Source organism: Oncorhynchus keta, chromosome 9 (genome assembly GCF_023373465.1).
Source record: "Oncorhynchus keta strain PuntledgeMale-10-30-2019 chromosome 9, Oket_V2, whole genome shotgun sequence".
Taxonomy (NCBI): Eukaryota; Metazoa; Chordata; class Actinopteri; order Salmoniformes; family Salmonidae; genus Oncorhynchus; species Oncorhynchus keta.
Window position 1 is genome coordinate 44,627,405 of NC_068429.1, and position 19,696 is coordinate 44,647,100.

At 49.2% G+C, this 19,696-nt stretch overlaps 1 protein-coding gene across 1 annotated transcript in view; it reads left to right on the forward strand.

Moving 5' to 3' along the window:
- The window catches only part of sardh (sarcosine dehydrogenase), a 118,205-nt gene that overhangs the window by 93,682 nt on the left and 4,827 nt on the right, over positions 1-19,696 (forward strand). Inside the window, exons 19-21 of the mRNA XM_052525986.1 lie at positions 3,371-3,533; positions 7,639-7,807; positions 17,100-17,235. Coding sequence (XP_052381946.1) covers positions 3,371-3,533; positions 7,639-7,807; positions 17,100-17,235 — 468 coding nt within the window. The remainder of the gene's footprint in view (positions 1-3,370; positions 3,534-7,638; positions 7,808-17,099; positions 17,236-19,696) is intronic.

Here is a 19,696-nt window from a genome sequence, read left to right on the forward strand (position 1 = left end):
CCCCCTCTGTCCCTCTCCCCCTCTGTCCCTCTCTCATCTGTCCCTCTCCCCTCTGTCCCTCTCCCCCTCTGTCCCTCTCTCATCTGTCCCTCTCCCCCTCTGTCCCTCTCTCATCTGTCCCTCTCCCCCTCTGTCCTCTCTCATCTGTCCCTCTCCCCTCTGTCCCTCTCTCATCTGTCCCTCTCCCCCTCTGTCCCTCTCCCCCTCTGTCCCTCTCTCATCTGTCCCTCTCCCCTCTGTCCCTCTCTCATCTGTCCCTCTCCCCCTCTGTCCCTCTCTCATCTGTCCCTCTCCCCCTCTGTCCCTCTCTCATCTGTCCCTCTCTCATCTGTCCCTCTCCCCTCTCTCATCTGTCCCTCTCCCCCTCTGTCCCTCTCTCATCTGTCCCTCTCTCATCTGTCCCTCTCCCCTCTCTCATCTGTCCCTCTCCCCCTCTGTCCCTCTCTCATCTGTCCCTCTCCCCCTCTGTCCCTCTCCCCCTCTGTCCCTCTCCCCCTCTGTCCCTCTCCCCCTCTGTCCCTCTCCCCCTCTGTCCCTCTCCCCCTCTGCCCCTCTCCCCCTCTGTCCCTCTCCCCCTCTGTCCCTCTCCCCTCTGTCCCTCTCCCCCCTCTGTCCCTCTCCCCCCTCTGTCCCTCTCTCATCTGTCCCTCTCCCCCTCTCCCCCTCTCTCATCTGTCCCTCTCCCCCTCCCCTCTCTCATCTGTCCCTCTCCCCCTCTCCCCTCTCTCATCTGTCCCTCTCCCCCTCTCCCCCTCTCTCATCTGTCCCTCTCCCCCTCTCCCCCTCTCTCATCTGTCCCTCTCCCCCTCTCCCCCTCTCTCATCTGTCCCTCTCCCCCTCTCCCCCTCTCTCATCTGTCCCTCTCCCCCTCTCCCCTCTCTCATCTGTCCCTCTCCCCTCTCTCATCTGTCCCTCTCCCCCTCTGTCCCTCTCTCATCTGTCCCTCTCTCATCTGTCCCTCTCCCCCTCTCTCATCTGTCCCTCTCCCCCCTCTGTCCCTCTCTCATCTGTCCCTCTCCCCTCTGTCCCTCTCCCCCTCTGTCCCTCTCCCCCTCTGTCCCTCTCCCCCTCTGTCCCTCTCCCCTCTGTCCCTCTCCCCCTCTGTCCCTCTCCCCCTCTGTCCCTCTCCTCATCTGTCCCTCTCCCCCTCTGTCCCTCTCCCCCTCTGTCCCTCTCCCCTCTGTCCCTCTCCCCCTCTGTCCCTCTCCCCTCTGTCCCTCTCTCATCTGTCCCTCTCCCCCTCTCCCCTCTCTCATCTGTCCCTCTCCCCCTCTCCCCTCTCTCATCTGTCCCTCTCCCCCTCTCCCCCTCTCTCATCTGTCCCTCTCCCCCTCTCCCCTCTCTCATCTGTCCCTCTCCCCCTCTCCCCTCTCTCATCTGTCCCTCTCCCCCTCTCCCCCTCTCTCATCTGTCCCTCTCCCCCTCTCTCATCTGTCCCTCTCCCCCTCTGTCCCTCTCTCATCTGTCCCTCTCTCATCTGTCCCTCTCCCCCTCTCCATCTGTCCCTCTCCCCCTCTCCCCCTCTGCCCCTCTGTCCCTCTCCCCCTCTGTCCCTCTCCCCCTCTCCATTATTCATATCTCCCTTGAATCGAAACGTTTTAGTCTTTTTCTCCTCTCTGCCTCATTTCAGAGTTGTAGAAAACATGTGCGTCTCTCTGTACATTTAATACATACCATCTTAATTTCCCACAGCAGTGAAATAATCCTGCAGGAAATCTGAATTATGTGGATTATAATGAATGGATATTTTTGTAGGGGTTGATGCATTTTCCGTTGGGGCAAATCAAGTTTAAGTGGAAATGACAAACTTTAGAAGCCTTTTTAAACCTTCAATACACCACAAGTTGCCACAATCTGACAACAGTGATCAAATTAAGAGACAATATCTCTATACATGTAATACATTTGGAGTGTTAAAAAAAAAAAAAAAAAAACATCCAATACAGCTCTTAACTATTACACTGTAATTACAGTACAGTATAAAACACTGGGTCCTCTGTATGTTTCCCAGTAGATGAGCAGAGCAGCGTTGGAACCGAGTGGCTCTCCTCTCCCAAATAAAGACAGCTCTATTTCCAACTAAGCCTGTGGCGCAGTGTCACTAATGCATTCTGTTTTGATTTTGCTGAATTATGTCATGGGTTTTTTCTGGCTCCCCCTTGTTTCTTTGGCATCTGCTTCACTAATGCCCCATCCTGTCCTACATTAAGTACGGTCTTGATGGCATTTTAGCCCCGATGATGGTCTCACTGCCGTGCTGAAAAACACGGTCTTTGCCTGTGCCCCAACTCACTCATTACACATCATTCTCCCATACAGGTTTAACATACCGTGTGGCGGGTTGTTTGGTTTGGAGGGGGTGTGCGTGCACGCGCCCGCACACCCACACGTGTGCCCACCCCCACGCACACCCACCCACGTGCATGCATGCGTACACGCGGGTGTGCATGTGTGCCTGCATGTGCATGCATGATTATTATTTGTGTATGTGTTATGTGAGAGGATCTTGGCCTAGTTCTGTCCGGATCCCTAGAGTTTCCTGCTGTGAGTGGGGGGGGGGGGGTAAAGGGACCTGTGTGAGGCTGTGCTGGCCAGATGGTGTGGCTGACAGGGGCCTCCTCTGGAGCTGCCTCTTCAACTATCCTTGCTGTTTTTTCACATCTCCTCAGCTTCTCCTCACATTCCTCCTGCTGTCCTGCCTCACCAGTCTCTCACCCTCTCTCCTTCTTTAGTCTCACATCTCTTCTGCTCTTCCTCTTTTCTTCTCCCTATCCAGCTCTGTCCCTAACACATTTCTATCAGTTCCCATCCTGTTCCTTTCCCATGCTTCTGTTCATCCTCCCACGCTCTCTCGCTCTCCTCTCTGTTCCCTCTCCCCTCTCTGTTTCCTCTCTCCCTGCGAGGAACTTCTTCACTAGAATGTACGGCAGCCCGGCATCCAGACCATGTCCTTGAAGACGGTGTGTGTGTGTGTGTGTGTGTGTGTGTGTGTGTGTGTGTGTGTGTGTGTGGGAACAGTAGATAGTAGGAGGGTTACAGAGCAGCTGTGCTGTTCTCCAGAAGGGTTCTCTCTGTCAGACTAGACCAGTGTGAGCTGCCTTCCTGCTCTCAAGGACAACTCGTACACAATTCCTCTATTCATTCCATTACTGATCTATTACATTGGGTTCTGGCCATGCAATTTAAAGTCTCATTGCATACAGTGTGTTGGGAAGAGAACTATCGGTTGCAATTACTGTGTCCTATTAGAGCCCCGTCATGTCCCAGGACATTTCACTTTCCTCGTTCGCTCACTAACTCGCTCACTGTCTTTCACTCATTCAATCACTCGCTCATGAATTCTCATTCTGTCACCCCCCTCCCCCACTAGGTGCGTGCCATGCGTCTGTCCTTCGTGGGCGAGCTGGGCTGGGAACTGCACATCCCTAAGGACTCCTGCTTGCCTGTCTACCAGGCTGTCATGGCTGCCGGTGCCAAGCACAGCATCATCAACGCAGGATACAGAGCCATCGACTCCCTCAGTATAGAGAAAGGTGTGTGTGTGTGTGTGCGTGCGTGCGTGCGTGTGCCAATGACTCCCTCAGCATAGACATGTACTTCAGCATCGAGAGGTAAAGTACAGCTCCGAAAGAGTTTGGTGGCAGAACAACAACTCAACAAAGTTTTTCCGGAACCAGCTGTGGTTTTCTGAGCTGAGGGGCTGGAGGCAACACAACCACCAGCTGTGCTTCAGCTATGACATGTGCCAGGAAAAGTTGGGACTTTACTACCCCTTTTCTTCTGTAACGGCAGTGGGATAATCACACACACTACAGATTCTTATTAGCTTCGTTTGGCAATGACACGGAGTACAAGGTGTGGAATGTTAGCTTAACTGACTAGTGCCCAGGCTGAGAGTACAGTAACAGTCCTATTCATGTCTTAACTGAATGTATAAACCTCCATAGGCAGCAGACAGTGTATCAGATGTACACATTTCCATAGGTATCAGTCGTAGTGTTGTCACGATACTAGGAAGCAAAGGAAACAAAACACAAAGCGGACAGAATTTCTCGAGGAAAACAGTCCTAATGTTGGAGAAAACTGCCTTATGTTGTCACCCAGAGTCACAGAAGTAGATTTTAAAGGACCATAGAGTTTTGTCGGCTTCGTGTTTTCGCGATACTGGTGTCGTGACAACATGGAGCAGAGCTGTAAGTGAAACAGCGTGTTTGGTTCAATACCTGTGTCCTTGAGAGAACAGCAGTAGCATGACTAGCAGAAATGAGAGACCCATTACAGTGGCTGTTTGACGTATCAGTAGGTAGAGGTTAGTTGCATGCCCGCTTGCCACTTGCTTGCATTCTCTCCCTTACAGCTCGCTGCCGCCGGCTAGCCCTTGTGGTGAATTGGGGAGAAGCTTCATGCACAAGTTTCCCCTTGCCGGTCCAAAGCCTCTCCGTGACCAAGACTCCTGTCGGGCCTCTTCGGGACGGCACACGTTTACTGGTTGTCTTGAAACTCCAGTCTAACCGGCTGGGGATCTCGGGAGCAGCAGTGGGACCCAGAGATGCATCTGTACAGGCCCACCTCTGTGTGGACAAGTCCTGGCAGCCATCGACCACTGTCGTCCCGCTGCCTTGTGGGTTAGTCTGGTACGACAACGGCTTGGGGAGCACGCCTTGAAAGAAAAGCAGCGTGCGCGCGGACGCCGACAGAGTGCGGTTCCGGCAGCCTCCTGCAGCTGTGGAAGGTACTGGTTGTCCTGGGTTTCTCCCCTTGCCACTGGAATTTCACCTTCCTACAGTGAAGGCCTAGAAAAGGTGGCCTAAAAATTGCCCACTCACTCCAGCCTGGATAGGCTACCGCACCTATCGGGAGATCCACAACATCAGCACGGTGTGGGACTGGCAATTAAGAACAGCCTTCTACCCAGCCTCACCGAAACACCTGTCGGTGAGGAAGAGAGAAAGACTCATGTCTCACCATATACCCCTAGCCAATATGCATTATACTACTCTTCTCAGTGCATACGCACCAACGTTACCATACCAGGCAAAGGACGGCTTCTACCAGTCACTAGATGAGGCCCTTCACCACATCCCCAGGAATGACAACATATTTCTGCTGGGTGACTTCAACGCTAGGGTGGGACAGAACAACAGGATATGGAACAGAGTGCCGGGTAGGCATTGTGTTGGCCAGGTCAATGAGAACGGCTCTATGTGCCGAGCACGACCTCATTGTCACTGACACCTTGTTCCAGCAGAATAACAAATATAAGGCACCCACGCTCCAAACACTGGCACCTGATGTACTACGTCATAGTGAGACGTTCTGACACTAATGACGTCCTGCTGACATGTGCCATGCCCCCCCCCAACGCCTGCAGAGGTCCAGTAAGAGGCAACTGCACTGTTTCCGGCATGAGAAATCTGCAGTAAAGTATGAGTTCTGCCGCTCTCTCGCTGAAAGGCTGAGGGAGACTGAGCCTCTTCTGATCGCAGAGTACCCCGTGGACCAGAAGTGGGCATTCAAGGCCTCAACCATTCACCAACCTTCCAAGAGGTGTTCTCAGCTATCCATTCCCTCAAGAACAACGAGACTCCTGGCGCTGACAGCATCCCGGCAGAGCTACTTAAGAAGGGAGGTTACTTCTGTACTAGAACGCTCCACCAGTACATCACTGAGGTTTGGGACCAGGAGATCGTCCCACAACAGTGGCGGGATGCAAACATCGATAAGAACAAGGGTGACAGCTCCATCTGTGGCAACAAGCGGGGGGGGGGGGGTGTTGTTGTTCACCAGCCTGTGTAGGTGATGCTACACAGGCCGGTGAACAACATCACAGAGGAACTGCTGCCAGAGACCATGCGGCTTCAGAAAGAACAGGAGTATGGTCAACATGATATTCTCGGGACACAAGCAACTCCAAGAGAAGTGCCATGAATAACATCAGGACCTTTCATGGCCTTTCTCGACCTCTCCAAGGCCTTTGACTCTGCGAGCAGGAAACTACTATCGGGCATTCTACTCAAATTTGGCTGTCCAGGCAAATTTGTCAACATCCTTTTCCAGTTCCATGATGGGATGATGGCTCTGGTGGCCATTGGAGGGCAGGAGACGGTGCCCTTTAGAGTAAGCATCGGTGTGAGGCAGGGGTGTGTGACTCGCACTAGTACTCTTTAATGTCTTCCTCCTACGTGTCACCCAGCTTCTCCAGAAAGAATTTGAGGGCAGTAGGGGTTTTGCAGTGGACTTCAGGCTGGATGGAAATCTATTCGACGTCAGGAGGCTCCAAGCAACCACCAAAGTCTTGACAGAACGGGTTCTTGAGCTGCAGTACGCTGATGAATGTGCTCTTGTGGCCCACACTCTGAAAGACCTTCAGTCTGTCCTTGTAGCGGCTGTGATGGTCTATAGCAGGATGGGACTGTCTATCAACACCGCCACGTCAGAGGTGGTCTGTCAATGGAGATCCAGCCCTCCACCCACCATGCCTGTCTTCACCATTGAACACAAATCACTGGCAATAGTTATATCCTTCAAATACCTGGGTAGCATTCTTTCAGACTACAGCATCGACCTCAAAATTCAAAATAGGATCAAGCAAGCATCAACTGCCTTCGAGAAACTCAGATGCAGGGTCTTCCAAAACAGGAATCTCCACCAACACCAAGGTTGCCGTCTGCATCACCATAATTTTTTACAGCTATGAAGCCTGGGTCACTTAGTCGCCACAACATGCAGCTCGAGCGATTCCACATTAGATGCCTGCATTGCGTCCTGGGAATCCCCTGGTGCAACCGTGTGCCCCATACAGAAATACTTGCTAAGACCAACTGCAAGAGTAAGGAGGCCATGGTCACTCAACGCCAACTGTGCTGGCTTGGGCATGTCATTAGAATGTCTCAGGAGCGCTTGCCAGGGAAGATCCTGTATGGCCAGCTACATCTTGGCCGGCCATATAGCTGTCTGCAGGGGACAGCTGAAGCTCTACAAGGACCAGCTGAAAACGTCACTGAAGAAGTGCAACATCAAACCCACAGACCTAGAGGATACTGCTGCCAACCGTTCCACCTGGCGGCAGCTCTGCCAGAGCGGTGTACAGAGGCGGGGAGAGGAGCATAAAGAGACAGCAAAAACAGCTCAGGAAGCATACAACCATGCCTGCCCCCCGCCAACACAGACTGCATATGCCCCACCTGGAATAAAGTTTGTGGATCTCTGATTGGACTCTACAGTCACCAAAGAATTCACCGTTAACTCAGAAGTGGAAGTGATCATCGAATACGTTGGACAACGATAAGCAACTTCTTTGAGAGTGCTTAACCTCTGCGCGCTTGCATGCGTTCATGTTTCTGTGTCTCATGAATGCAGAGGAGGCTGGTGGGAGGAGCTAAAGGAGGATGGGCTCATTGTAATGGCTGGAATGGAATACATGTACATTTTTCAAACACATGGAAACCGCATGTTTGACTCTGTTCCATGAATTCCATTCCAGTCATTACCATCCTCCTACGGCTCCTCCCACCAGCCTCCACTGACTGAGCGTGAGTGTGTAAGCGTACATTACATCTGTCTCATCCATTCTGTGTCCTACCTCTTCCAAGGTTTGCAGTTTGGCTGGATAGTGACTCCCCTCCTCTCTCCCTATAGGCTACAGACATTGGCATGCTGACCTGCGGCCTGACGACACACCTCTGGAGGCGGGACTAGCGTTCACCTGTAAGATGAAGAGCACCATTCCCTTCCTGGGTCGGGCCTCTCTGGAGAAACAGAAAGCTGAGGGACTACGTAGACGCATTGTCTGTTTCACCATTGATGAGTGAGTGTGGTCACTGTCTTCCTCCTTCCATGTGGGTCTTCGATGACTCCAGTTAGAACGGTGTGAGTTTCTCCTCTTTTTAAAGTCAACATGACCATGGCCTTAATGACAACCATAGAAATAGAAATGACAGAATCATATTTTCGTAACTTAGCCCACAAGTCTTCCCTGCCGTTAGTGTACTGTAGCAGACCTGGTCTAAATGTGGTCTAAATGGTGAGGGAATAAGTGATGTTTCCAGTCATTCACCAAAACTGCTGTGGTTCGATTAGAAAGGGATTCGGTAAGAAGTGGATTTAAAGGACTGTCGGCCTGACGTGATATCGTTTTCTGAGTTGATTCACTGAGACTACTCTGTCTGGTTCGGGTCTGAGGTGCAGATAGACATTCAATGAGTGGAGCTGACATGATCCCCTATTAAGACATTTCTGTCTGAACGCTCGAACGTTACATCACCTGAACAGGTCTGTTTGATGTAATGTGAGCCGTCTGTCTCTCTCGCTCTGTCTGTCTCTCTCGCTCTGTCTGTCTCTCTCGCTCTGTCTGTCTCTCTCGCTCTGTCTGTCTCTCTCGCTCTGTCTCTCTCTCTCGCTCTGTCTCTCTCTCTCGCTCTGTCTCTCTCGCTCTGTCTCTCTCGCTCTGTCTCTCTCGCTCTGTCTCTCTGGCGCTCTCGCTCTGTCGCTCTCTCTTTCTCTCTCTGGCTGGCTCACTCGCTCTCGCTCCCTCTTTGGCTGGCGCTCTCTCTCTGGCTGGCTCGCTCTCTCTTTCTCTCTCTGGCTGGCTCGCTCTCTCTTTCTCTCTCTGGCTGGCTCGCTCTCTCTTTCTCTCTCTGGCTGGTTCGCTCTTGCGCTCTCTCTCTGGCTTGCTCTCTCTTGCTCTTTGGCTGGCTCTCTCTCTCTGGCTGGCTCTCTCTCTCTGGCTCGCTCTCTCGCTTGCGCTCTCGTTCTCTCGCACTCTCTCTGGCTGGCACTCTCTCTCTCTGATGTTCTTGCTCTCTGGCGCTTTTTCTCTCTGGCTCGCTCTCTCTTGCATGCTCAGCCTTTCTCACGCTCGCTCAGCCTCTCTGGCAGTCACTCAGCCTCTCTGGCTGTCGCTCGGGCTCTATGGCTATCGCTCAGGGTCTCTGGCCGGCGCTCTGGCTCTCTGGCTGGCGCTCTCGCTCAGGTTCTCTGGCTTGTGCTCTGGCTGGCGCGCTGGCTCTCTGGCTGGTGCTCTCACTCAGGCGCTCTGTCTCTCTCGCTCTGTCTCTCTCGCTCTGTCTCTCTCGCTCTGTCTCTCTCGCTCTGTCTCTCTCGCTCTGTCTCTCTCGCTCTGTCTCTCTCGCTCTGTCTCTCTCGCTCTGTCTCTCTCGCTCTGTCTCTCTCGCTCTGTCTCTCTCGCTCTGTCTCTCTCGCTCTGTCTCTCTCGCTCTGTCTCTCTCTCTGTCTCTCTCTCTCTCTCTCGCTCTCTCTCTGGCGCTCTCTCTCTGGCTCTCTCTGTCTCTCTCTCTTTCTCTCTCTGGCTGGCTCACTCGCTCTCGCTCCCTCTTTGGCTGGCGCTCTCTCTCTCGCTCCCTCTTTGGCTGGCGCTCTCTCTCTCTCTGGCTGGCGCTCTCTCTCTCTGGCTGGCTCGCTCTCTCTCTCTGGCTGGCTCGCTCTCTCTCTCTGGCTGGCTCGCTCTCTCTTTCTCTCTCTGGCTGGTTCGCTCTTGCGCTCTCTCTCTGGCTTGCTCTCTCTTGCTCTTTGGCTGGCTCTCTCTCTCTGGCTGGCTCTCTCTCTCTGGCTCGCTCTCTCGCTTGCGCTCTCGTTCTCTCGCACTCTCTCTGGCTGGCACTCTCTCTCTCTGGCTCTCTCTCTCTCTCTGATGTTCTTGCTCTCTGGCACTTTTTCTCTCTGGCTCGCTCTCTCTTGCATGCTCAGCCTTTCTCACGCTCGCTCAGCCTCTCTGGCAGTCACTCAGCCTCTCTGGCTGTCGCTCGGGCTCTCTGGCTGGTGCTCTCACTCAGGCGCTCTGTCTCTCTCGCTCTGTCTCTCTCGCTCTGTCTCTCTCGCTCTGTCTCTCTCGCTCTGTCTCTCTCGCTCTGTCTCTCTCGCTCTGTCTCTCTCGCTCTGTCTCTCTCTGGCGCTCTGTCTCTCTCTGGCGCTCTGTCTCTCTCTGGCGCTCTGTCTCTCTCTGGCGCTTTTTCTCTCTGGCTCGCTCTCTCTTGCATGCTCAGCCTTTCTCACACTCGCTCAGCCTCTCTGGCAGTCACTCAGCCTCTCTGGCTGTCGCTCGGGCTCTCTGGCTGGTGCTCTCACTCAGGCGCTCTGTCTCTCTCGCTCTGTCTCTCTCGCTCTGTCTCTCTCGCTCTGTCTCTCTCTGTCTCTCTCTGGCTCTGTCTCTCTCTGGCGCTCTGTCTCTCTCTGGCGCTCTGTCTCTCTCTGGCGCTCTCTGTCTCTCTCTGGAGCTCTCTGTCTCTCTCTCTGGCGCTCTGTCTCTCTCTCTGGCGCTCTGTCTCTCTCTCTGGCGCTCTCTGTCTCTCTCTCTGGCGCTCTCTGTCTCTCTCTCTGGCGCTCTCTGTCTCTCTCTCTGGCGCTCTCTGTCTCTCTCTCTGTCTCTCTCTGTCTCTGTCTCTCTCTGGCGCTCTCTGTCTCTCTCTCTGGCGCTCTCTGTCTCTCTCTCTGGCGCTCTGTCTCTCTCTCTGGCGCTCTCTGTCTCTCTCTCTGGCGCTCTCTGTCTCTCTCTCTGGCGCTCTCTGTCTCTCTCTCTCTGGCGCTCTCTGTCTCTCTCTCTCTGGCGCTCTCTCTCTCTCTCTCTGGCGCTCTCTCTCTCTCTCTGGCGCTCTCTCTCTCTCTCTCTGGCGCTCTGTCTCTCTCTCTCTCTGCGCTCTCTCTCTCTCTCTCTGGCGCTCTGTCTCTCTCTCTCTGGCGCTCTGTCTCTCTCTCTCTGGCGCTCTGTCTCTCTCTCTCTGGCGCTCTGTCTCTCTCTCTCTGGAGCTCTGTCTCTCTCTCTCTGGCGCTCTGTCTCTCTCTCTCTGGCGCTCTGTCTCTCTCTCTCTGGCGCTCTGTCTCTCTCTCTCTGGCGCTCTGTCTCTCTCTCTCTGGCGCTCTGTCTCTCTCTCTCTGGCGCTCTGTGTCTCTCTCTCTCTCTGGCGCTCTGTCTCTCTCTCTCTGGCGCTCTGTCTCTCTCTCTCTGGCGCTCTCTGTCTCTCTCTCTCTGGCGCTCTCTGTCTCTCTCTCTCTGGCGCTCTCTGTCTCTCTCTCTCTGGCGCTCTCTGTCTCTCTCTCTCTGGCGCTCTCTGTCTCTCTCTCTCTGGCGCTCTCTGTCTCTCTCTCTCTGGCGCTCTCTGTCTCTCTCTCTCTGGCGCTCTCTGTCTCTCTCTCTCTGGCGCTCTCTGTCTCTCTCTCTCTGGCGCTCTCTGTCTCTCTCTCTCTGGCACTCTCTCTCTCTCTCTCTGACTCTCTCTCTGGCGCTCTCTCTCTCTCTCTCTCTGGAGCTCTGTCTCTCTCTCTCTGGAGCTCTGTCTCTCTCTCTCTGGAGCTCTGTCTCTCTCTCTCTGGAGCTCTGTCTCTCTCTGGCGCTCTGTCTCTCTCTCTCTGGCGCTCTGTCTCTCTCTCTCTCTGGCGCTCTGTCTCTCTCTCTCTCTGGCGCTCTGTCTCTCTCTCTCTCTGGCGCTCTGTCTCTCTCTCTCTCTCTGGCGCTCTGTCTCTCTCTCTCTCTCTGGCGCTCTGTCTCTCTCTCTCTCTCTGGAGCTCTGTTTCTCTCTCTCTCTCTGGAGCTCTGTTTCTCTCTCTCTCTGGCGCTCTGTCTCTCTCTCTCTCTGGCGCTCTGTCTCAATCTCAATTCACTTTACATTTACATTACATTTAAGTCATTTAGCAGACGCTCTTATCCAGAGCGACTTACAAATTGGTGCATTCACCTTATGACATCCAGTGGAACAGCCACTTTACAATAGTGCATCTAAATCTTTTAAGGGGGGTGAGAAGGATTACTTTATCCTATCCTAGGTATTCCTTAAAGAGGTGGGGTTTCAGGTGTCTCCGGAAGGTGGTGATTGACTCCGCTGTCCTGGCGTCGTGAGGGAGTGTGTTCCACCATTGGGGAGCCAGAGCAGCGAACAGTTTTGACTGGGCTGAGCGGGAACTGTACTTCCTCAGTGGTAGGGAGGCGAGCAGGCCAGAGGTGGATGAACGCAGTGCCCTTGTTTGGGTGTAGGGCCTGATCAGAGCCTGGAGGTACTGAGGTGCCGTTCCCCTCACAGCTCCGTAGGCAAGCACCATGGTCTTGTAGCGGATGCGAGCTTCAACTGGAAGCCAGTGGAGAGAGCGGAGGAGCGGGGTGACGTGAGAGAACTTGGGAAGGTTGAACACCAGACGGGCTGCGGCGTTCTGGATGAGTTGTAGGGGTTTAATGGCACAGGCAGGGAGCCCAGCCAACAGCGAGTTGCAGTAATCCAGACGGGAGATGACAAGTGCCTGGATTAGGACCTGCGCCGCTTCCTGTGTGAGGCAGGGTCGTACTCTGCGGATGTTGTAGAGCATGAACCTACAGGAACGGGCCACCGCCTTGATGTTAGTTGAGAACGACAGGGTGTTGTCCAGGATCACGCCAAGGTTCTTAGCGCTCTGGGAGGAGGACACAATGGAGTTGTCAACCGTGATGGCGAGATCATGGAACTTTGCTTTATTGTTATGACGTAACAATGTACATATTGCCAAAGCTTACTTTGGATAGTTACAATATTAAAATAACAGACATACTTGTCAAAGGGACAACATTAACCAAGGGTCAAAATAACCATTGAACAATAACAATATAGAGGACATATGCAGCGCTCTCTCCGTCTCTTTGCACTGTCTAAATCACATGCATAAAATATTAAAATTTTCCCACCAGAGGTGTGTTTCCATCAAACGTATTTTTAGCCGATAAAAGGCTGTGCGTGATGACGTAGTGCACATAAAAGCTCTTTAGTGTATGTGTTCAGGTACCGAATAAAAAAAAAAACTGAAGTTTCATGTGTTTATTTGCAATTTCAACACCTATCTGGTTTTGGTGCTCTAAAGACGACCGTTGATGATAAAGTGAACAGGGTAGGTTATATGATGACATGGCTAAAAACAATATCTTTATATACATATATATATACACATATCATACTTACAGTTGAAGTCAGAAGTTCACATACACCTTTGCCAAATACTTTTCATCTCATTTATTCACAATTCCTGACTTTTAATCCTGGTAAAAATTCCCTGTCTTAGGTCAGTTAGGATCACCACTTTATTTTAAGAATGTGAAATGTCAGATTAATAGTTGAGTGATTTATTTCAGCTTTTATTTATTTCATCACATTCCCAGTGGGTCAGAAGTTTACATCACTCAATTAGTATTTGGTAGCATTGCCTTTACATTGTTTAACTTGGGTCCAACGTTTCGGGTAGCTTCCCACAATAAGTTGGGTGAATTTTGTCCCATTCCTCCTGACAGAGCTGCTGTAACTGAGTCAGGTTTGTAGGCCTCTTTGCTTGCACATGCTTTTTCAGTTCTGCCCGCACATTTTCTATGAGATTGAGGTCAGGGCTTTGTGATGGCCACTCCAATACCTTGACTTTATTTTCCTTAAGCCATTTTGCCACAACTTTGGAAGTATGCTTGGGGTCATTGTCCATTTGGAAGACCCATTTGCGACCAAGCTTTAACTTGCTGACTGAAGCCTTGAGATGTTGCTTCAATATATCCGCACAATTTCCCTTCCTCATGAAGCCATCTATTTTGTGAAGTGCACCAGTCCCTCCTGCAGCAAAGCACCCCCACAACATGATGCTGCCACCCCTGTGCTTCACGGTTGGTATGGTGTTCTTCTGCTTGCAAACCTCTCCCTTTTTCCTCCAAACATAACGATGGTCATTATGACCAAACAGTTCTATTTTTGTTTCATCAGACCAAAGGACATTTGTCCAAAAAAGTACGATCCCCATTTGCAGTTGCAAACCGTAGTCTGGGTTTTTTATGGCAGTTTTGTAGCAGTGGCTTCTTCCTTGCTGAGCGGCCTTTCAGGTTATGTCGATATAGGACTTGTTTTTCTGTGGATATAGATACTTTTGTACTGGTTTCCTCCAGCATCTTCACAAGGTCCTTTACTGTTGTTCTGGGATTGATTTGCACTTTTCACACCAAAGTACGTTCATCTCTAGGAGACATCTCTCCTTCCTGAGCGGTATGATGGCTGCGTGGTCCCATGGTGTTTATACTTGCGTACTATTGTTTGTACAGATTAACGTGGTACCTTCAGGCATTTGCAAATTGCTCCCAAGGATGAACCAGACTTGGAGGTCTATAATTTTTTTTCTGAGGTCTTGGCTGATTTCTTTTGATTTTCCTAAGATGTCAATCAGAGGCACTGAGTTTGAAAGTAAGCCTTGAAATACATCCACAGGTACACCTCCAATTGACTCAAATGATGTCAATTAGCCTATCAGAAGCTTCGAAAGCCATGACATAATTTTCGGGAATTTTCCAAGCTGTTAAAAGGCACAGTCAAATTAGTGTATGTAAACTTCTGACTCACTGGAATTGTGATGCAGTGAATTATGAGTGAAATAATCTGTCTATAAACAATTGTTGGAAAACTGACTTGTCATGCACAAAGTAGATGTCCTAACAGACTTGCCAAAACTAGTTTGTTAACAAGAAATTTGTGGAGTGGTTGAAAAACGAGTTTTAATGACTCCAACCTAAGTGTATGTAAACTTCCAACTTCAACTGTATGTACACACAGTACCAGTCAAAACTATGAGAACACATATGGAATCATGTAGTAACCAAAAAAGTGTTAAACAAATCAAAATATATTTTCTTCAAAGTAGCCACCCTTTGCCTTGATGACAGCTTTGCACACTCTTGGCATTCTCTCAACCAGCTCCATGAGAAATTATTTTCTAACAGTCTTGAAGGAGTTCCCACATATGCTTGAGCACTTGTTGGCTGCTTTTCCTTCACTCTGTTGTCCAGCTCATTCCAAACCATCTCCATTCGGGTTGAGGTCAGGTGATTGTGGAGGCCAGGTCATCTGATGCAGCACACAGTCACTCTCCTGCTTGGTCAAATAGCCCTTACACAGCTTGGAGATGTGTGCTAGGTTATTTTCCTGTTGAAAAACAAATTATTGTCCAACTAAGTGCAAACCAGATGGGATGGCGTATTGCTGCAGAATGCTGTGGTAGCCATGCTGGTTAAGTGTGTCTTGAATTCTAAATAAATCAGACAGTGTCATCAGCAAAGCACCATCACACCACCTGCTTCATAGTGGGAACCACACATGCGGAGATCATCCGTTAACCAACTCTGCGTCTCACAAAGACACGGTGGTTGGACAGATTTACACCGGTCTAATGTCCATTGCTCGTGTTTCTTTGCCCAAACAAGTCTTTCTTTCTTTCTTTCTTTCAACAACAACAACAACAACAACAACAACAACAACAACAACAACAACAACAACAACAACAACAACAACAACAACAACAACAACAACAACAACAACAACTTTCTTTCTTTCAGCAACAGCGGCTTTCTTTCTTTCTTTCTTTCTTTCTTTCTTTCTTTCTTTCTTTCTTTCTTTCAACAACTTTCTTTCTTTCTTTCTTTCTTTCTTTCTTTCTTTCTTTCTTTCAGCTTTCTTTCTTTCTTTCTTTCTTTCTTTCTTTCTTTCTTTCTTTCTTTCTTTCTTTCTTTCAACAACTTTCTTTCTTTCTTTCTTTCTTTCTTTCTTTCTTTCTTTCTTTCTTTCTTTCTTTCTTTCTTTCTTTCTTTCTTTCTTTCTTTCTTTCTTTCTTTCTTTCTTTCTTTCTTTCTTTCTTTCTTTCTTTCTTTCTTTCTTTCTTTCTTTCTTTCTTTCTTTCTTTCAACTTTCTTTCTTTCTTTCTTTCTTTCTTTCTTTCTTCAACAACAACAACAACAACAACAACAACAACAACAACAACAACAACAACAACAACAACAACAACAACAACAACAGCGCAACAGCAACAACAGCACTTTCAACAACAACAGCAACAACTTTCTTTCTTTTCTTTCTTTCTTTCTTTCTTTCTTTCTTTCTTTCTTTCTTTCTTTCTTTCTTTCTTTTTCTTTCTTTCTTTCTTTCTTTCTTTCTTTCTTTCTTTCTTTCTTTCTTTCTTTCTTTCTTTCTTTCTTTCTTTCTTTCTTTCTTTCTTTCTTTCTTTCTTTCTTTCTTTCTTTCTTTCTTTCTTTCTTATTGGTGTCCTTTAGTAGTGGTTTCTTTGCTGCAATTCGACCATGATTTACGCTGTCTCCTCTGAACAGTAGATGTTGATGTGTCTGTTACTTGAACTCTGAATCATTTATTTGGGCTGTAATCTGAGGTGCAGTTAACTGTAATGAATTTATCCTCTGCAGCAGAGTTAACTCTGGCTCATCCTTTCCTGTGGAGGTCCTTACAAGAGACGGTTTCATTATAAGCGCTTGATGGTTTTTGTGACTGCACTTGAAGAAACATTCACATTTCTTGAAATGTTCTGTATTGACTGACCTTCATGTGTTAAAGTAATGATGGACTGTCGTTTCTCTTTGCTTATTTGAGCTGTCATAATATAGACTTGGTCTTTTACCAAATAGGTCTAACTTCTATATACCACCCCTACCTTGTCACAACACAAGTGATTGGCTCAAACGCATTAAGAAGGAAAGAAATTCCACTAATTCCACAATTTTTTAACAAGGCACACCGGTTAATTGAATTGCATGTGACTGCCTCATGAAGCTGGTTGAGAGAATAACAAGAGTGTGCAAAGCTGTCATCATGGCAAAGGGTGGCTACTTTGAAGAATCTCAACTATAAAATATATTTAGATTTGTTACATTTTTGTTATTTTTGTACAATGTAGAAAATAGTAAAAATGAAAACCCCTGAATGAGGTGTGTCCAGACTTTTTTGACTGGTACTTTATATATAATTGGCAGCCGCGCCCCGATCATCATTCAAATCATAGCCTACCCTCGATACTTATTGGAAATTTGCATGAAACTCCAAGTATATTTCAATTGTCGCATAATCTATTTAATTTACCAAAAATATATCCCACCTTGTCTAGTGTATTTTTGTTTTGTCGACAAATTTGCTGTTTCCGTAAGGCCTGTCGTAACTTTTTCTTCATCCGCATGAAATGGTTGGCTGGAAACCTGGTTTGTCCCTCTTCTCCCAATTCTTCCTCTCTTTCTTCTCCTTCCCCGTCTCTCTAACATTACATCCTCCTGAACAGGTCTGTGTGATGTAGCTGAACCTGACACCTCTGCCTCTTCCTACTAACAGGAAAGTCCCGATGTTCGGCCTGGAAGCGATCTTCCGCAACGGCGTTCCAGTAGGCCACCTGCGGCGCTCCGACTACGGGTTCTTTATTGACAAGCAGATTGGATACGGATACATCCGCAACCCTGACGGAGGAGTGGTAAGTAATATATAGTTGGCTACATACACACACCATTCAACTCAGCCACCCACACCATTTCTGTCATCACCACAAGTAGACGAAACATTAACAGGCTTCTTTTTCTTCTTCGTTGTCAGATGGGATTTCTATTATAATTGGTGGTATTCTGGCCGTTACGCTCGTAACGATTGGCAGACAGGAAAACACTGCTTGTTTCCAGCTCTTCAGAAACGCTTTCATTGCTGCTCTGCTTCTCCTCCGGCTGGGAAGCGATGACTCCTCTCAGAGCCCGCTGTGTGCGTGCCTGTGGGTGTGCACGTTCTGGGAACTGTCTCTTTCTCCTATTATCCGTCGTCATTTATTGGCTCTAGCCTGATCAACTCAGCCTTCAGACGTTCTCGCCTGAGCTTTTACTTAGGATAGACAATATTCATGGACTCTCTTGTCCTCTCCTTCTGTTGGAGCAGAGGCCCAGATTTGCATACAATTATACCACGTCATCATATCTTGCAGTTTAACAAATTCATATTTGATTCTGTGTGGCAATTGAGTCAGATTCCAGTACCAGGGCTTTGACACACACACACACACACACACACACACCACAGGCTTTGGTTGCTACCTCGGAAACTGAGACAACTTTTTGTCCCCCCAGCACTTCAAAAGAAACCTTGAATCGTTAATTGGTGAAACTGCCGCGTCTGTTTTTGAGATTACGACAACCAGGACATAATTGCACAGCAGAATATTTACAGCATTTATTATTTTTTTTACCGCGCTGCCGAACAAAACAGTTAACAATAAGGAGTCGCTGGGGTGGAGTGGTGTGGTTTCCCCTAATGTGGGTTACATTTTGAAGGGCTTTATACTTTCAAAGCTGTTAACCAGGGTTTCTGGGTGGGGGACGTTTATTTGTGTATCATATGTGTACATCCTGTGTTGTTTTCCTGTGTTGTCCCCCACAAAAATAAGACCTGTAGTAATAGAAAACCACCTCAGTGTGTCCTACCGGGCCGAGCAGGTTCTGACGCAGTGGGTGACCATTGCCTTGTTCAATGAGATGCTGCTGCACGGTGTGTGTGAGAGAGAGTGTATGTTACAGGGCTGTGTGCGTTACGGAGTGAGACACCACATGTCTAGGTCTCCACCTGTTCCACCCGATATATATATATCTATCCCCCTGTCACTTATCATTGGGCTCACATCCCCTCCCAGTGCGAAACAGACACACACACATCCACTCACAAAGCCCTGGCTTTGGCCCTGCGCTACAGCGCTCCATATGCCCTCCTATGCTGCTTAAAAGGGTCAGAAGCAGCTCATCACATGACTCTGAAACCTCCACCACTCAACCTCTCCTTGCCTGCTACTGCTGCTAAGGTCAGAGTGGCAGGGAGGGATTCCTCTGCCTCACTGATTACTGAGAAGCAGAGATGGAGGACAGTAAGGGAGGAAGTGAAAGAACATAAGGAAGGCGAGAGGGAAAGTAAAGAAGGGAGGGAAGTAAATGGGGTAAGATAGAGGAGCGAGGGAGGGAGGGAGGGAGAAAACAAGTGAGCGAATGAGAGAGATAGTAAGCAAGAAGTACTGAGAGAGAGAGAGAGACTGGGAGAGAATGAGGAGGGAGGAAAGAGATGGAGTGACAAACTGCTAATGATTTGGGGAGAGCAGTCCAGGGGCTTGGCTAGGGGCGGGGCGGGGCCGAGGGTCAGAGGCCAGTGGACTTTGACTGCGGTTGGGCTAGGGTACAGACTAGGAGCTGGGTTAGGCCTGCCTCCAGCCCAGCTCGTTTTTGGAGAGTTATAATTAGCCAGAACGGGGAAAAGCAGGGGCCACTGCGCTGCGAGGAAGGGAAGCAAAGGAACAGACTCATTGGGCCGGAATAGTTTTGACATTGAGATGTGAATGAACTGGCTGTTTCGTGACCCCTTATTACATTTGGGTTTCATTAACCCTATCCTCTTGTGGGAATTGGTCTATATGGATAGAAACAGTTTGGAGATGATGGGAATATTATTAGACCAAAGATGAATACACAACTGTATACCTGACACAACTTTACACTATTGATTTTTACATGAACTGTACTTTTCGCCGCATTTGTTGATACCGAAATCTGAATATGCTCTGGATACATTCAGTAAACGTAATAAGAATATTCCTGGAAAAGGTGGGGTAGGTGCAACATAGGACAAAACAATTACAAGGCTTTGAGTGCGAGGACTAACTGGTGTCTCCCAAGTGGCCACACACCTCTCCAAAGTGTGCACAGTTCCTAAGTCATTTCAATACGCTTTTATGACTGCAAGAAGAGTCTTTAGCTATGAGGTGTTTTTCGCTCTCCTATCTGTGCTGTTGAGGAACTAAATCTCAAACACGTTTAGTTTTGTTCGGAACACAAACCTGCATCCCTGCCATCACACAATTTCTGTTGCAATCTAAAAACGGTTCATTATATATCGCAATCTGCGTCAGATGG